This window comes from Sebastes umbrosus, chromosome 12, assembly GCF_015220745.1.
Source record: "Sebastes umbrosus isolate fSebUmb1 chromosome 12, fSebUmb1.pri, whole genome shotgun sequence".
Taxonomy (NCBI): domain Eukaryota; kingdom Metazoa; phylum Chordata; class Actinopteri; order Perciformes; family Sebastidae; genus Sebastes; species Sebastes umbrosus.
This window is the reverse complement of record NC_051280.1, coordinates 24,633,903-24,650,396: the sequence shown is the minus strand read 5'-3', so window position 1 is coordinate 24,650,396 and position 16,494 is coordinate 24,633,903. Positions and strand designations below refer to the sequence as shown.

The window sequence follows — 16,494 nt, the reverse complement described above, 5'->3', positions numbered from 1 at the left end:
GGAAAACAACAAGGAAAGTGTGACAAACAGTAGTGAATATTTATTTTTCTTTATTTACAGGAATCTTTGGTTTGTTCTATTAAACAATATACAGTTAATTCATTTCTTCAAAAGATCATGAGCATGTTTTATAAAACGGAGTAAAAACATCTGTCTCATCTAGACGAGCTTAAAATAAAATTAAAAAGCAAAAATATAAAACATTCATAAAAAAAGGTCACACAACTGTATTGACATCCTCTAATAAATGTGCAATAGAATTAGATGCATGTATGGAAAAGAATTAAAAAAAATATTCACAATTGTGTTTCCAAACCTAAGATTACTATAAAGTACTCTATAAATAGACATAGCATAGGAAATAAAAAGAAAATTAATAAATACACAGAGGAGTGTGAATAGTGCTAATTCTGTATGATATCTACAATATAAGGCTCTGTTCAAGTGTATACCTTCTTCTCTTATATCCTGTTATTTACAGCACCGTTGTGGAAAGACAGCTAAAAACAAATGGAAAACATTTGATGTGTTAATTCCAAATAAATCCAGGCTGAAGGAAGCGAAGTGCATGGTGGAGAGAAACGATCCGTTCCATCTGCTACGCCAGGCTCTCCATCAGCTGAGTGTGTATCTCCTGAAAGCTTGGCCTCTGCTTGGCGTTCCTCCTCCAGCAGCTCAGCATGAGGTCATTGTAGACGCCGTCAGGGCAACACAGAGGCTTTGGCAGGTACACCTGTGAGCACCAGACAATATATTAATGTAGGATTAAAGTTAAAAAGGGTCATGAGTAGCATTTTTGTTATTTGAAAACAGAGCACTGTGAGAAACAGATGCAGTAAAAATATGGGATACTTTGTATGATTGCCACAAGCAAAACCTGTGTGAAGCTCACCTGCTTGCCCTGGTCCCTGAAGAACTCGCCTGTGTTTTCAATGACCTGCTCGTCGGAGAGCAGCGAGTACGGCTGCTTCTTACACAGAGTCAGAATCTCCCACAGAGTCACACCGAAGGCCCACACGTCACTGGCCATGGTGAATTTACCCTGAGAGAACAAACAACTTCAATCCAAATACACAATCATAGCATAGACTTCATGTGGATGGACTTAAAAGGAACAGTGTGTAACATTTCGGGGGATCTATTATCAGAAAAGGAATATAATATTCATAACTATGTTTTCATTAGTGTATTATCACCTGAAACTGTTTAAAATTGTTGTTTTCGTTAGCTTAGAATGAGTTCTTCATATCTACATAGGGAGCGGGTCCTCTTCACGGAGTCCACCATGTTGCTCCGCCATGTTTCTACAGTAGCCCAGAACGGACAAACCAAATACTGTCTCTAGAGAGAACCTTTCAGAGCTTGTGAAACTGTGGTAACGTGAGCCACAGAGTGTAAAACAGTGGTACCGCCTGCCGCCGTCTAACATCTGTTCCTCCTAAAGTAGTGTTATTATGGTAAGGACGGCCTCTGAGCGAGACGAATGGTGTTACCACGGTTTTGCACTCAGCGGCTAACGTTTTCACAGTTTTGGAAAGGGAGGAGTGAGTGGACGGGTACTCAGTTGGTTGTAATCTGCAACCACACCACTAGATGTTGCCAAATCATACACACTCTACCTTTAAGTGGATGATGGTTTGCACACACGGAATAATTATCACAGCTGTAATATTATTAGCTGTCAAATCATGTGGACTTGTACACACTATTCCTCAGGGAAGCATTACTGACCTTTTGTTGTCTTTATATTTCTGAATCCTTTGAGTAAAAAGTCCCAATATTACAGTTAAGATCTACTTTCATTTCCCTACAAAACTTTTATTGAACTCTTTTATTTTATATGGCGTCTGGATTATGAATACAAATCAGGCAAAATAACCTATAATTAATTGAATGCAGTCCAGTATAAGATTTATATAGTACACAGCCAGTTCCTTAAAGGTACGGTGTGTAGGATTTGGTAACATCTAGTCGCGTGGTTGCAGATTGCAACCAACTGAGTACCCGTCCGCTCACTCCTCCCTTTACAAGACTGCGGTAATGTGAGCCGCTTAGTGCAAAACTGTCGTAACGCTGTTAGGAGCAACGGAAGTCAGACAGCGGCTGGCGGGACCACGGTTTTGCACTCTGCAGCTCACGTTACCGCAGTTTCACAAGCGTGTCAGAGAACTATGGTGGCCTTCAGGAAACGTAAAAACGTGAAAGTCTCTCTCTAGAGTCGGTGTTTGGTTTGTCCGTTCTGGTCTACTGTAGAAACATGGTAGACTGTGAAGAAGACCCATTCCCTATATATGAAGGCCTCATTCTAAGCTAACAAAAACAAAATGATTCTTAGTTTCAGGTGATAAGAAACACTAATGAAAACACAGTTATGAATATTATATTCCATTTTTTGCTAATAGATCCTCTGAAATGTAACACACTGTTCCTTTTTAAAATGAAAACAATAAGACTTAAAATCACAGCTGGACTAACGGGCTACTTGTGTTGTCTTCCAGCACTCACCAGCAGGATGCTCTCCCAGGACATCCAGCGAATGGGCAGCACGGCCCGGCCCTGGATCCTGTAGTAGTCCCCTCTGTACAGGTTCCGACTCATGCCGAAATCAGCGATCTTTATGGTGTAGTTCTTACCCACCAGGCAGTTGCGGGTGGCCAGATCCCGGTGGACAAAGTTGAGAGAGGACAAGTACTTCATACCAGATGCAATCTGCACAGCCATGCCAATGAGTTTACTGTAGCTGAAGAGACCATAAAGTAAAGAGAATACAAGTCATAAATTGGCTATATATAATGATCCAAGATAATCATTCCAATGTAATGTCAACATATGAGCCTACCTGACCATACTCTCCCCCTCTTTTCCCTCCTGCTCTGTCTTGTCCTCATCAGCGGCCTCTTTCAGTCTGAGATCACAGAGGAACTGGTTCAGGTCTCCATTCTCCATGTACTCCGTGATCATGCACAGCGGGTCCGTGTCCACACACACCGCCAGCAGACGGACGATGTTGGGGTCCCTCAGGCGAGACATGATCCGGATCTCCTTCAGGAAGTCGTTTCTGCAGCACACCCACAGCAGGAACAAAGAATTTGTAATTTACCGCTTGATTGACGCCCGGCTGAATAATAACAACCAGCTGGAGGACGATGCACCAAAAAAAAGTAACCACCTGAAAAAAAATTGTTTTACCTTGCATTCTTGTTGGCGTCTTCCCGCAGTGTTTTCACAGCAACCAGCAGAGGTGACTCATTGTTCCCCTCTATAGACAAGTCCTCATCCAAAAAGTCCTGCATGCCCTCTGCCTCGCACAAGTGCACCTGTTTTAAAAGAGCACTTTGTTACTCCATCATCCACTTGGCACCACTTGAAACCATCCGTTTAACTCTGTTTAATACCACTAAGTGTTGCCTACTTGTCAGCATGTACTGTATGGCCATTGCATTTCACACTCGTGCTTTTACCCCACAGCAATAACTATCACTCAGTGTTAAAATGAGAGCTATAAAGATACAGCAGCATCATTTTGGTAAAGAGGCAGAGAGCAGCCTGATGACTCTAATAGATTTAAAATACCAAATCAATGCCAACAAACATTAGAGCTATACGTATATACTATACTTCTCCAAACTGGCCCTCTCCCAGCTTCTCCTTGAAGGTGAGCTTGTGTCTGGGGAACTCTCTCATGGATGAGTCGGTGCCAGCGAACAGATTCATGTTGACAGCAGTGATGGAGTAGCTGTCTGAAGACTCCTGGAGGCTGATGATGTCTGCCTCCGCGTAGTGGGGGGCCCCGTCTAAACCGCTGGTTGCCAGGGCTCTAGAGGAGGTGCTCGGTCCTGATGGTGGTGCACACACACAAATACACACACACTACAGCAGCTATGGAGCTTTATCTGCAGTGTTTATTGCGTTCATTGCATCTTACCGAGGTGTTCGGTGGACTGAGCGAACTCGGGTAGTTTCCGGATGAGGCGGGAAGGCTCCTGGTAGTCGGCACAGAGGGGGAAGATTCTCTCGTAGGTGGAGTTGGAGGTTGAGCCGCTCTCGCTGGACAGAGAGGAGTGGTGGGAGGAGAAGGCCTGGGTCTGGACCGCCAGACGGGCTGTGAGTTCATCATCCAGCAGGCGACGGGATGCCTACGGAGGTAAATGTGTGAGAGTTGAGATCTGTTTGTTGTTTACATCAAATGATCTGTGTGAATTTTCCTCTTGCATGGTTGTTATAGGAGATGGATGTCAGATTTGTCAAATAGAAAGAAGACACACTTGGATACAAGCAGTGATAATTTGTAGAGCTGCAACGATTAATCAATTAGTTCTCAACTAATAAATTAATCGCCAACTATTTTGATAATCGATTTATTGGTTTGAGTCATTTTTAAAGAATAAAAGTCTAAATTCTCTGATTCCAGCTTCTTAAATGTGAATATTTTCTGGTTTCTTTACTCCTCTATGACAGTAAACTGAATATCTTTGAGTTGTGGACAAAACAAGACATTTGAGGACGTCATCTTGGGCTTTGGGAAACACTGATTGACATTTTTCACCATTTTTTTTTTACATTTTATAGGATTATTCAACAATGGAAATAATTGTTTTTTGCAGCCCTAATAATTTATGACTGAGGAAAAGGAAATGTGCAACTCCCAGGTGAACATAAAGCAGGCTGTATACACAGACAAAAACATAACAGCTGCACCTACGATTAGGAGATCACATGATGTGCACATAAAAAAACAATGTCGTACAGGGTTTTATGACGAATCCCTCGTTTAAACCATGGGTTGATTAATGCATAAACCCAAAATGTGTCATGTTTTTTTTCTCCAGATCACCACCTGAGACTTTTATTGTTGTTGTTTTTTAATTCCAATAGGGTGCTGATTGCATTGGCAATGGACTGCCATGGGACTGCAGTCCATCTCAGCTCATAAAGCTGTCTAATAAACACAATAAGAAACAAAACCTAGACCCACTTACTGATTTGTTTTGTCTCATTCAAACCGAGTGAATAAAATATTCTCTTCTCACCTTCTCCAGCATCTTTTGCCACACCTGCCTCCACAGGATGATGACAATGATGGCCAATAGGATGGCGATGATAGCCACCAAGCAGCCAATCAGGATCCTGGTGTTGCTGTCGTCCACTTTGTGAGTGGGATCCTCTCCTATAAGGAACCAGATGAGAGTTGTGAGTTGAGGCGGATTTGACTTAATCCATCACAGCTCAAGCTGCTATTACAGTATATCCCATAATAATTATAGTCTCATTGCATAATCCCCCTCATGTCTCCTTACAACTACAGTGACATTTATTTCAATGATCGGTCATTTCTGGTGCTGACAGCAGGGGGCACTGTGTAACCACAAAACATTTACCTTTGAAGCTGAGCAATTACCTACTTACCTTTTAGACTGAAATGAATCACTATACCTCATAGTAAGATGTATGACACCAATCCAAGCTTGATTAAAAAAAATCATAAATGACTGATCCTCTAAATATAAATAGTTTTTTATTTGCGGTTGACTGAATATTATACTTGGCCTGTGTTTTGTTTACCACCACATCGCTTCCCAGCAGCCGTATATCAAACCAGCCTGCTCTCCCTCTTGCCAGCATTTTTCTCCACTGCCCGACGGTCACTTCACTAAAATTACAACCAATACTTAAACTCATAAAGGGTTTAGCTACTGACCTGGCAGCGTGTTTGTAGGGTGTCCGTGTTTGCGAGGAGTCAGAGATGTGTTGTACACTGCTGAGCCTGTGAGAGAAAGAAAAAGACAAAGCTGAAGGATATAAGGCCAGACAGGAGGAAGCTTTGATGCCGGCAGTTAAAGAGGACCTATTATGCTCATTTTTAGGTGCATACTTGTATTTTGGGTTTCTACGAGAACATGATTACATGCTTTCATGTTCAAAAAATGCTTTACTTTTCTCATACCGGCTGTGCTGCAGCACCTCTTTTCACCCTCTGTCTGAAACGCTCCGTTTGAGCTCCTGGCCCGCCCTCCTGAAAAGCCCAGTCTGCTCTCATTGGTCACCTGATCCACTCTGTTGTGATTGGTCAACCGAACCAAACTTTTGTGCCAAACTAGCCGCTAAGCAGGTATTATGCAAATGTATTACTTGGTGACATCACTACGTTACAGAAGAAAAGGCGGGACTTCAAGCGAGGCGTTTCAGGCAGTTCAGAAGCAGTGTTTCTGTGGGGGTAGAGTAACTCCCTTTGGCGTGGACTTTGGGTTTTGTAACTTTGCAGACCTTTTACGTGCACAAAAAACTATATAACACACTAAAGGAAAGAGAAAAAGCACAAAATCATAATAGGTCCTCTTTAAAGAGTCAATATTTACATTGTATGGTGGACAAATCAAATGGGATAAATATTCAAACTGATGTCTCTATCAAGGCACTGACTGGAACCATCTTACCTGACTGGAAGGCCACCTCGCTGAACAGCATCCAGGTGTCACTGAAGTGGAAGCGGCATTTGATGGCGCTGGCTGTGCGGTCGCCGAGGGACACGGTGACGAAACGGGCGCTTTGGCTCACGCGGTCGACGGTGGGCCTGAAAGTCACCGGGTCGGCCTCCCAGTCTGATCCCGACCGGAAGTAACAGGTGGCCTGTCTGAACATCCTCACCCCTCGGTTAAACATGTTGTTACAGTGAACCTGTGGAGGAGGAGGAGATGGGATATATGTAACTAAAAACTGCATCTCGCAAATAGTTATCCTGATAATATCTACAAGGAAATATGCATTTCTTCCTCTACCTATGACCATGATGACTAAACGGGTGCAGAACTGCTCCAAACAGTCAGAATCGAAGGGAAAAATGACAGAGGAGCAGGTGCAGCGATGACTAATCTGTCTTGCTGTGCTGTAGCTGAAAAAAACATCATCGCTGATCTCCGGCCGCAGCACGTACCCGTGACAAATATGCTAATTATACAGAGAAACTGATTTTCACACTGAGAGGCTATTTTGCATCATTCTATGCATTTTACCTCTTAATAAAGGCGATAGAAGATGGGAACTGGCACGGTGTAGTTCAGCGTAGTGTTGGCTCAGCAATTTTAAATATATTCCACTTTTCCACTATTAAGCTGTTCAGGGAAGTTCTCCCCCCCCCACCCGTACTGCAACGACTCCTCACCTTCATGGAAGTGAAGTTTCGGACGTGGTCGAACTCAAAGATCATCTCCACGTAACCTTTAGGGAGGGTCTTGTTGTTCCAGCCCACGTAGTCGTACCCGGGCCACATGCCGTATATGTGGCTGTGGAGGAAATCGTCCAGACCCCAGGTGCCATCTGTCAGCTGGCCGAGGCCCTTCGTCAGTCTGGTGGAGGGATGGATGGAAGAAGAAGAGTTTTTTTTAACTGCTATTTCAGCTATAAAAACACACATCTTAAATCTGTTTTGGAAAAAACACACAGGGTAAGCAAAATGATGATAACAATGGAAATAAAATCCAGACCTTTCAGCTGATGCTCCATCATACACAGAGTCATTAAAGTAGACATCCAGGCCTCTGTAGATCATTTGGTGCCCATCTGGAATGCTATAAGACATCAGGCCATCTACAGGAGGGGCAGGTCAAAGGTCACAGATCATGATTGATTTACTCACTGTACATGCTTATAGGATATTATGATAATAAAGTCATAATGGAACTGGTAAAAATGAATACAGGCTTTGGTAATTATTTAAGAAAAGGTTAGGCTAGTGCGACGAGGTGAAGACGTTGCACTCTGTATAATGGAAAGCAATGACCGACCCAGCCATTCGCAGCCGTAGAGCTCCACTCTCATGCACACGATCATGGAGTGGTCCGTCACGGGCATGAAGCGGACAAAACGAGCTATGATGGGAGGCTCCAGATCCTTCAGCACCACATCGTACGCATTCCTGTTCCCCTCAATGACCTGGCAGAGGAGAGGAATAAGACGTGTCAGCAGCATAATACTGTATGCGATTGTCAAATCATTCGCGAAATCTTGACAAATCTGTAAAAGAATTGGTTCCCTTTCATCTCATGCCAACGCTGCTGCTAGTTCTGCTGTTTCTTAGTTTCCCATGAACTCTGCTGCTGAAGATGTTCTCTTCTTGACATCTCTTGCTAGTGGCGGAGGAAGTATTCAAATCAGATCCTTTATTTCAGTAAAAGTAGCAGTACTTTTGATATAAAAATACTCTGAAAATGGAAAATGGTGTTTGAGTAAAATAATGTAAGGATTAATAGCAAAATATACTTAAAGTGTAATTCTGTCATATTTCAGATCCCTGTGAGTGTTATACTATTGATTTGTTTAGTTTGTCTTGTTTTTGTATTGTAAGTAGTATTTTACTGCTGTAGCTGGTCGAGCTGGGGCTAATTTGAAATATTTCATATATTATTGGGTTTAATCTATAATTTTGCTGTAAAGTTGTTAAATAAATATAGTGGAGTAAACAATAAACAATAGTATAGTAATATAATAATAGTAATTAATAGTAAATAGTAAACAATATTTCCCTCTGAAATGTAGTAGTAAGTCACAGAAAATGATATACTCAATTAAAGTACAGTATTTGAGTAAATGTACTTAGTTACATTCCACCACTACCTTTCACTTTGTTGTAATTGCTGTGACACAATCTGTAAAGTATTATGAATGAATTATGCTCATAGTTTTGTCTAATTTAAATTCACAGATCCAAAGTAACTTCCTGTTTCCTGTCATAAACAATACTGTGACGTACAAAGTCAACCAGTCTCTAAGGCCTTCCTGTCATGGCGCCTGCACCTGCTGCAATTAAGATGTCCTGATAATGTGCATGCCTAAATTGAATTATACATGGAATGAGAAGCGCTGACACACAGTCATATCTAGAGACACGCTCACCTGCCTTCCCTTCCTATCGTGCCATCCCACCCAGTTGCTGCCGTCGCGGCTGTACTTGATCCTGTATCTCTGGGCGAACTCATTACCCATGCCATCGGCGTGGCGACCTTGGGTGCCCACCAGTGTGATGAAGTGCAGCGAACGCAGGTCCACCTGGAGGTACTCTTTGAGGCCGTCCGGCTCTGACATGATGTCAGGACACCAGGCCCCGTCACCGTCTCCGTTGTCCAAGTCAAGTCTGAAGAGGAGGAAGAAATAAAAGAGGAGACAGTGAAGGAAAGGGGGGCGAAGAAGAGTTCAGGTGGAGACGAGATGAGCATGACAATGAAGAGGAAGAGATAAAAAGGGGAGAGAAATGTTTCATGACATGCATAAAGGAAGAAGAAGAAAATTGAGAGTGAGTTATCTACTATGCATAATTCATATTTGCATGAGAACATCTTTGACTGCACTATATTGCGGCTGGACAACAGCTGGTAAATCAGCAAGATAATTATTCAACATGGAGCCACTTCATGAAACTTTCACATATGCTGAGCTAGAAACTACAGTCTTGACCTTGGAGACAGCAAACAATCTCACCTCAAGGTCACTTTAGTGGCTGTTTCTGAAAAAAAATCCATCTGCTGATGAAGATCACGTGATTTGATGAAAAGCTTCAGAACAACTACTACATGGTCCTTGAGATAAAATTGTTTTTTTGTCAATTTTCACACATGCTGTTTGCAACATCAAGTCCAAGGCAGTTTGAAATAATAATAATATTGGAACTAAAGTTGAGTTAAAGGGATAGTTTGGGTGTTTTGAAGTGGAGTTGTATGAGGTACTAATCCATAGTAGGTGTTTTACTTATAGTAGATGACGTGCTCCCAGCTTGGAGAAACAGAGGCACCGGAGCAAAGCAATGTACTGCTATGGACGGGGACGGCAGAAAAACGTATTTTAGCCACCTAAAAGAAAGGCTCACCTAAAAAAATCAATATCAGTTTAAGTGTACGCTATATTTCACCGCTTTATCTTGCCATCAGACAGTCCTTTCCTTCTCCTTTCTGACGGGGAACTGAACTGACAGTGAAACATATCTATGCTCTCTCCAAAGCCAGCAGGCTCAGATGACAAAAACAGTATAGATACGTTTCACTTTCAGTGCAGTTCACCGTTGGGAAACATTCTAAATATGGCGTACACTTAAACAGATATTGATTTTTTTAGTTGAGCCTTTCTTTTAAGTGGCTAAAATATGTTTTTCTGCTGTCCACAGCACTGTACTGCTTTGCTCTGGTGCCAGTGCTCTTGTCTGTTTCTCGTTGCTGTGGGCATGGCCGACCGTCATCTACTGTAAGTTATACATCTACTATGGACCTCATACAACCTCACTTCAAAACACCCAAACTCTCCCTTTAACAACCTGCATGCTGTCTAACTTACTTATAACACATTTTAAATATGTAGCCCAAAGCAAATGAAATTAAGATATAGGAAAAGAAATGTATCATCAAACGTGCCTTCCGAATCTTGCAGCCGTCGACTCGGACCACTTGCTGGAGGCAGAGATGTCCTCGTCCTGTATTTGTCCGCCGGTCATACCGAGAGGATACCGACACATCTCTACAAACACATGAAGCATCACTGATACACATGCTGCTCACAATATGAATATTCTTTCACATACAGTTTTTATCCTTTTTGTGTATTTTTACAGGTTGTTGAGTGTAAAGCAATCAGGTTTGTCCCTTCCTCCCTCCCAAGTCCCCTTCCTGCAGCCCTGCAAGGCCTCTAAAGCCACACAGAGGCATCACTGTGTAGGTGCCAGTCTAAGCAAAATGAGTCGGGAGTGGCCTCTGAGCCGCCTGCTCTTCATTTTTCATCCTTTTTTCATAATCTACACCAGAGCCACGTGAGAGACATTTTTGACTTTTTAAAAGCCCCTGACATCTGGCGTCAACCCTTATGTAATAAAAATAAGTTTGGCAGCAACAGATGCTACATTGTCGTGTTAATATGATTCAGTGACCGTACTGTATGCTACATCTGCTCGCTGCATCTACCAGAGTGTCCCTGTTTATTCTCACCATCTCTACCTGGTAATTAAGGGGGCGTCTGTGTTTTATTCACCTTCCCACTGCACCCAACGCCTGACATGTGGGAGAGCAGCAGAACAAATAAGCCTTTTACTGTGAATATATTCTCAAATGAGTGCATGTGTGAGAGTGTGTGTGTACGTATGTGTGTTACCTACAAATTTTCAAACTTTTTTTTTTCCACGAATGCCCCCTGCTTGTGAAAGGTCTGCCTGTTCTGAGGATATTTGCTGTCTGACCATTAGGTAAACCACACACACACACACACACACACACACACACATTCTTGCGTTCTAAGCCCACCCACCGAAAATTGCTTCCCTTCTCCATCTTGTCAACATGCGTCTCCCTCAGGAATATGAGGAGGTTATTTTGAGCTTATATGTGACATTATCCACATTGACTGGCTCATGCTTCAATTACACAGTAAAAACTAAACCCAAGAAAAATTCATTTAAATAAATTAATTAATCAAAATAATTATTATCATTATATCGTTGATTGTCTGACTGGGTCATGCATTTAAACATTGAGGTGTGATCCCTGCACCAAAGTGTCCTTCATCAAGATATCTAACCCCCTACCTGCTCTGAGAAAGAACGACTTGGAGGAGAAATACGAATATCTACTATATACCTGGGTTGACTTGAGATTGTACAGCGGCAGCCAGCAGGATAAAGAAGACATGGTGTGAGATCTGTTGAACCTTCATGACCTTCATCTCTTCTCAAGAAGCTGCACGCCTACAAGGCTGTAGATCAGTGGATGAGAGGATAGAAGCACAATTTAAGAACATCAGGCTAATCCAATGTAAGATATTATTTAGGTTTTCATGCATCATGTCACAGCAAATCCTACGCTTTATATTATATTTTGGATGACTTGAAGGTTTTATTAGATTAGATTAGAATAGATTAGATTAAACTTTAATGTACAAGTACAACGAAATGCAGTTTTGCATCTAACCAGAGTGCAAGCTAGTAAAGTGCTGATTAAGACAATAATACAAATGAGGATATATGTGGTGTATGTACATAGGCATATCCTGTATACAGGTTGTAGTTAAAGTGCAAGGGATTGACGTGTTATATTCTGATGAATAAGAGCTTAACTATAAGTTGCTTACTGATGAGATATTGTATAAAAAAATTGTATTGTAAATAATAAATGGCATATACAGGTGGAGTTGCCACATACACAAACACTGAAATGCAGGGTGGCACGCTCTTAAATCAGTGCTAAAAGACTATATGCAGTAAATAATAAGAATTCGATTAATAAAGTAAAAATGGGATAAAGATAAAACATTGAAAATATATGTAATAGGCTATAACAGTTACATTTCAGGATAGTAGGATGTTACTGTAGAGTTGAACGGCGCTAAAAGCCACAGTGTTAAATGCACACACAGTCCTCCTTGTATCCCTGAGGCTTGCTCTCTCTCCCAACACACTACCTGCATTTTATTTACCTTGTAAAAAGGTCTCAGTGACTTATGCCTCTAACACACTGCTGTATAACTTAGCCCACAAACTGCACTTATACAGTCACGTTCACGTGGTGGGTTCACCAAAGATCTGGAAGCACAATGTCGTCCTGTGTCAGTGTGATGTGTATAGAGTGTAGTTTTACTGTAGTATGGTGCTTTATAAGTGAAAACCCATGTTTGTAATGTATTATTCAGAAGAGTTTCCATTTCTGGAGTGCTGACATGAGGATCGCTGACTCACTTTCTAGTGGAATAAACTTTTTCCTGTATATTTTTGAGGTAAAATAATACAAATAAAGCACAAATATTGTGCCTTTCTTCACTTTATTGTTTGCAGCTAGATCCTTTTCTTGTCATTAAGGCTATTTTAAACCTGTATAATGTATTTTCCTGTGTGAGGTCACTCTCTATACTGAGCTGAACTGACTTCCCTCCCAAGTCAACGTGGACGCTGGGGTTAATAACTACATATGAGGAAAAATATGGATTTGACTTACTTTTGCAAGTTCTTCTCTTGTTATTATGAAACCATCTGTCTTGGAATATTCCACATCTACTGTGACTTGATGCGTTCAGCACTGCAAGTCGCTGACCTCTTCTTCCTCGGAAGGACTTTCTGGGAATGGAAAAGAGAGAGAGAGAGAGGGAGAGAGAGAGAGAGAGGAAACGTAGGCTGATGTAACAGTCTCTCTGTCTGGAGGAAAGAAACAGAGAAAATAACACGCTTTGGGATTTTGAGGTGAAGCCAAAAATCCCAGAATTCCACCTGATCCACAAATGGTTTCAATTATGGCCCACAGAGGCAGCTGAGAGCAGCTTCCACACAGAGCTACTGACAAAAACAGACTGGAGTTCATTTTCCTGCAGAGGAGAACCTGCTAATTAGTGAAGGAGAACACACAATGTTCTAGAAAAAAAAAAAATAACTCTGCATACAAACAAGATGAGTCACAGCACGGATTGAAATGGTAAGTAAAATGGACACAGCAGCTACTGAATAGCAGAAAGGAGGCAGAAGCTTGTTCTGATTAACATAAATCAATATGTGATTCAGTGTGGTGTGGTAGATATTTCCTAACATTTCCTTTCTCATACAACACTCACAATACAAAGAGTTTTACAGACACTTGGAGGTCATGTTAATGTATTTTGTGCAAGTAAATACAGTATTATGTGTAGTGTTGGTGAACGCAGCCACAGACCTGACTACTCCCCCAATCAATTCCCTAATCAGGGCCAGATTATATAAAGCGCCTGTTGGCCTATGATCACTCTTTTGGCCTTGGTCCTCTGTTGTTGGTGTTACAGGTATGTAGTTAAAGTGATCACTTAGCATGCACAAATCAGCCTTTTCACACTACTAGTTCACTCCTTTTGTTCCAGCTTTGATCTGATTGGCTGAGCACATTGTGTGTTGAACCCCATTATTTTCCTGCCTACCTTTCTGAGTGATCCCTATGTGTTAATGCCCCAAACCAGAGGTGGTGAGGAGACACTATCAGTTTAGTATGCAGCATGGTGAGCCCTGTTAATCCCTGTTTTCCCTTTGTAGGTTCACCTGGGTGGCTGTAACTCCGTGGGTTGAGCAAGTCGTCCTTTAAAGGTCCCATATTGTAAAAAGTGAGATTTTCAGGTCTTTTATATTATAAAGCAGGTTTAAGTGCTTCATAAATACTGTTAAACTATCAAAACGCTCAATATACGGAGAAATACACACAGCCCGTATTCAGAAATTGTGTGTTTGAAACAAGCCGTTTGGATTTCTGTCCATTTGTGATGTCACAAATATACAATATTTAGACCATTACACGGTTTTAAACATAAACATTTTAAATGTGTCCCAGTTTATTTCCTGTTGCAGTGCAGGTAAATAACATCAGCTGACAGAAAGTATACATGAATCCAAGCTGTTGCCTAGCAACACAATTCCATTGAAATTCACTAAAATGGAGCATTTTAGACAGAGGGTAAATACAGGTATATTCAGGCAGACCGTATGAGGAAAATAAAGTTTTTTTTTAACATTAAAACATGTAAACATGTTCTAGTAGAAACATAAAAAACAAGTATGAACCTGAAAATGAGCAGGATATGGGACCTTTAAGGTTGGTGGTTTGATCCACGGCTCCACCTGTCCGCACGTCGAAGTGACCTTGAGCAAGACCCTGAAACCCAACTTGCTCCCCGGACGCTTTACAGCAGCCCACTGCTCCTAGAATGCTTAGGATGGATTAAATGCAGAGGTCAAATTTCATGTATGTATATGATGATAATAAAGTTTAAGTTTTGCTCCTCATTGTTTAACTGGGTTGTTTGTTTTATGCTTTTTGCATTAGTTTCCTTTCTTTCAGTGAAGCAGAGCCATATTGTTAGGTGCTGGTGAGGTCTCTACACTTTAATGCATGCAAGTAAAAGCACTGGGACATGAATGAAGACTGCACTATTTTTGCTGTGAGGATTGCTGTGTTGCACCTGAGGTGAGTAAGCGGTAGCACCCTTGAGTCTGCCTCTCCACCAATGACCTCTGCTCAGTTTCCTCAGTTTTGCTTAGTCAGTTTTAGATGAAGGGTTGTCTTATGGGTTTAGATTTTGTATCGAGGCCTTTTTAAGCAAAAATTGTTAAAGCTTTATTCATTTGACTATTAATATAATTTCCTCCCAGCAGCTCCACTCCCTGCCTATTTGAATATTTTGACTATTTCAATAGGACATGGTCCATTCTGAAAACACGTCTTTGTCTGTGTGCCTTATCAATATTCATAACACTATTTAAGGTTCTTGAGATGGTATTTCCTGTGGTGCAATTCCCCAGGTGGTGGTTTGTTGTTTTTCCTCCCATTCTCCCCTCATTGCCCTTGTGACATTCTCAATACTTTAAGTAGGCCTAACCAAAAACTGGCATGAAGTAAACAAAGATTTAAATGCTGAATATTTTATTTTCTCATCATCATGAAACTGGTGCAGCAGCACAAGAAAAGAAAATAATCCTTTAGTAGGATGTTGTGTGAAAACAAAACAATGTGACCTAAATATAATGGCAACAGAAAAGAAAAGACTAACTATATCCAAAGCAACACATTCCTTTTTCAACACACATGCTCTTATTTATCTTGAAACCATGATGCTTGAACAGTTCAGTACATCTGATCTCTGGTTGCTGGCTCCACCTACAAATGTCATGACAAATTACTGTCTCGCTATTAACGTTGACCATGATTGACTAGCAGAGTAGACTATTTAAACTATTCTTCAGGAAGTGAGTGAGAAGATTCACAAGTTATAACGTATCTGTATGTTGCTGCCTGCCTCAGATTCATGGATATGTGACATAGAAACGGTCTCCCAGATTTACTCTCATCTGTAGGAGTTTGATTGGAATAATGACTTAATATAATGATGCACTGGGAAAGCAGCTGGATTAATTTAGCTAATTGTTGACAAGAGTGAAGCCGTGCCTGGGCACAGTGATCCTCTGAGCTAAATGTCAACATGCTCCCATTGACAATGCTGATGTTTAGCAGGTATACTGTACTATGGTAACAGCCTTAGTTTTGTGTGTTGGCATGCTATCATTAGCTAATTAGGATTAAACAAAGTTCAGTTTAGGCTGATGGGGATGTCATTAGTGTTGCAGGTATCTGGTCATAAACCAAAGTATTGGACAAAATGAACATTTTGACCTACAGTAATGATGGTGCTACAGGGAAAGTCAGAGCCTCACCAAAGATATTACAATTCATCCTGAGGGGAACATGACTGTCAGTACAGTAGTAAATTCCCAATAGTTGCTGAGAAATTTCACTCAAAACCACAAATGTCACCTCATGCTGGTGCTAGAGGGAAAAATGGGGATCACCAAAGTCATTAGGATTCTTCATCTGGGAACCATGAATGTCTGTGTGCCAATTCATTCTTCATATGTTGTATATTTTACTATATGAGTGAAAATGTTGACCACACACACTTTAATAGGCTACTCTACCAAAAAGTAAGCACAACTACAAGCCAAGTATACCTTTCTGTAGGCCTATAAGC

The 16,494-nt window shown here is 41.3% G+C and overlaps 1 protein-coding gene across 1 annotated transcript; it reads right to left on the bottom strand.

Annotated features, from left to right (window-relative positions):
* Positions 1 to 33: 33 nt before the first annotated feature.
* LOC119498587 (discoidin domain-containing receptor 2-like) lies at positions 34 to 11,706 on the bottom strand. The gene is made up of 16 exons (XM_037787590.1): positions 11,607 to 11,706; positions 10,395 to 10,497; positions 8,890 to 9,127; positions 7,782 to 7,929; positions 7,482 to 7,584; positions 7,160 to 7,343; positions 6,435 to 6,675; positions 5,699 to 5,764; positions 5,031 to 5,167; positions 3,926 to 4,136; positions 3,619 to 3,836; positions 3,190 to 3,317; positions 2,840 to 3,058; positions 2,506 to 2,740; positions 893 to 1,042; positions 34 to 733 (listed from the first exon to the last, which is right to left on the bottom strand). The coding sequence occupies exons 1-16, from the start codon at positions 11,689 to 11,691 to the stop codon at positions 599 to 601; spliced, it is 2,601 nt and encodes an 866-aa protein (XP_037643518.1). The 5' UTR covers positions 11,692 to 11,706; the 3' UTR covers positions 34 to 598.
* Positions 11,707 to 16,494: the final 4,788 nt, after the last annotated feature.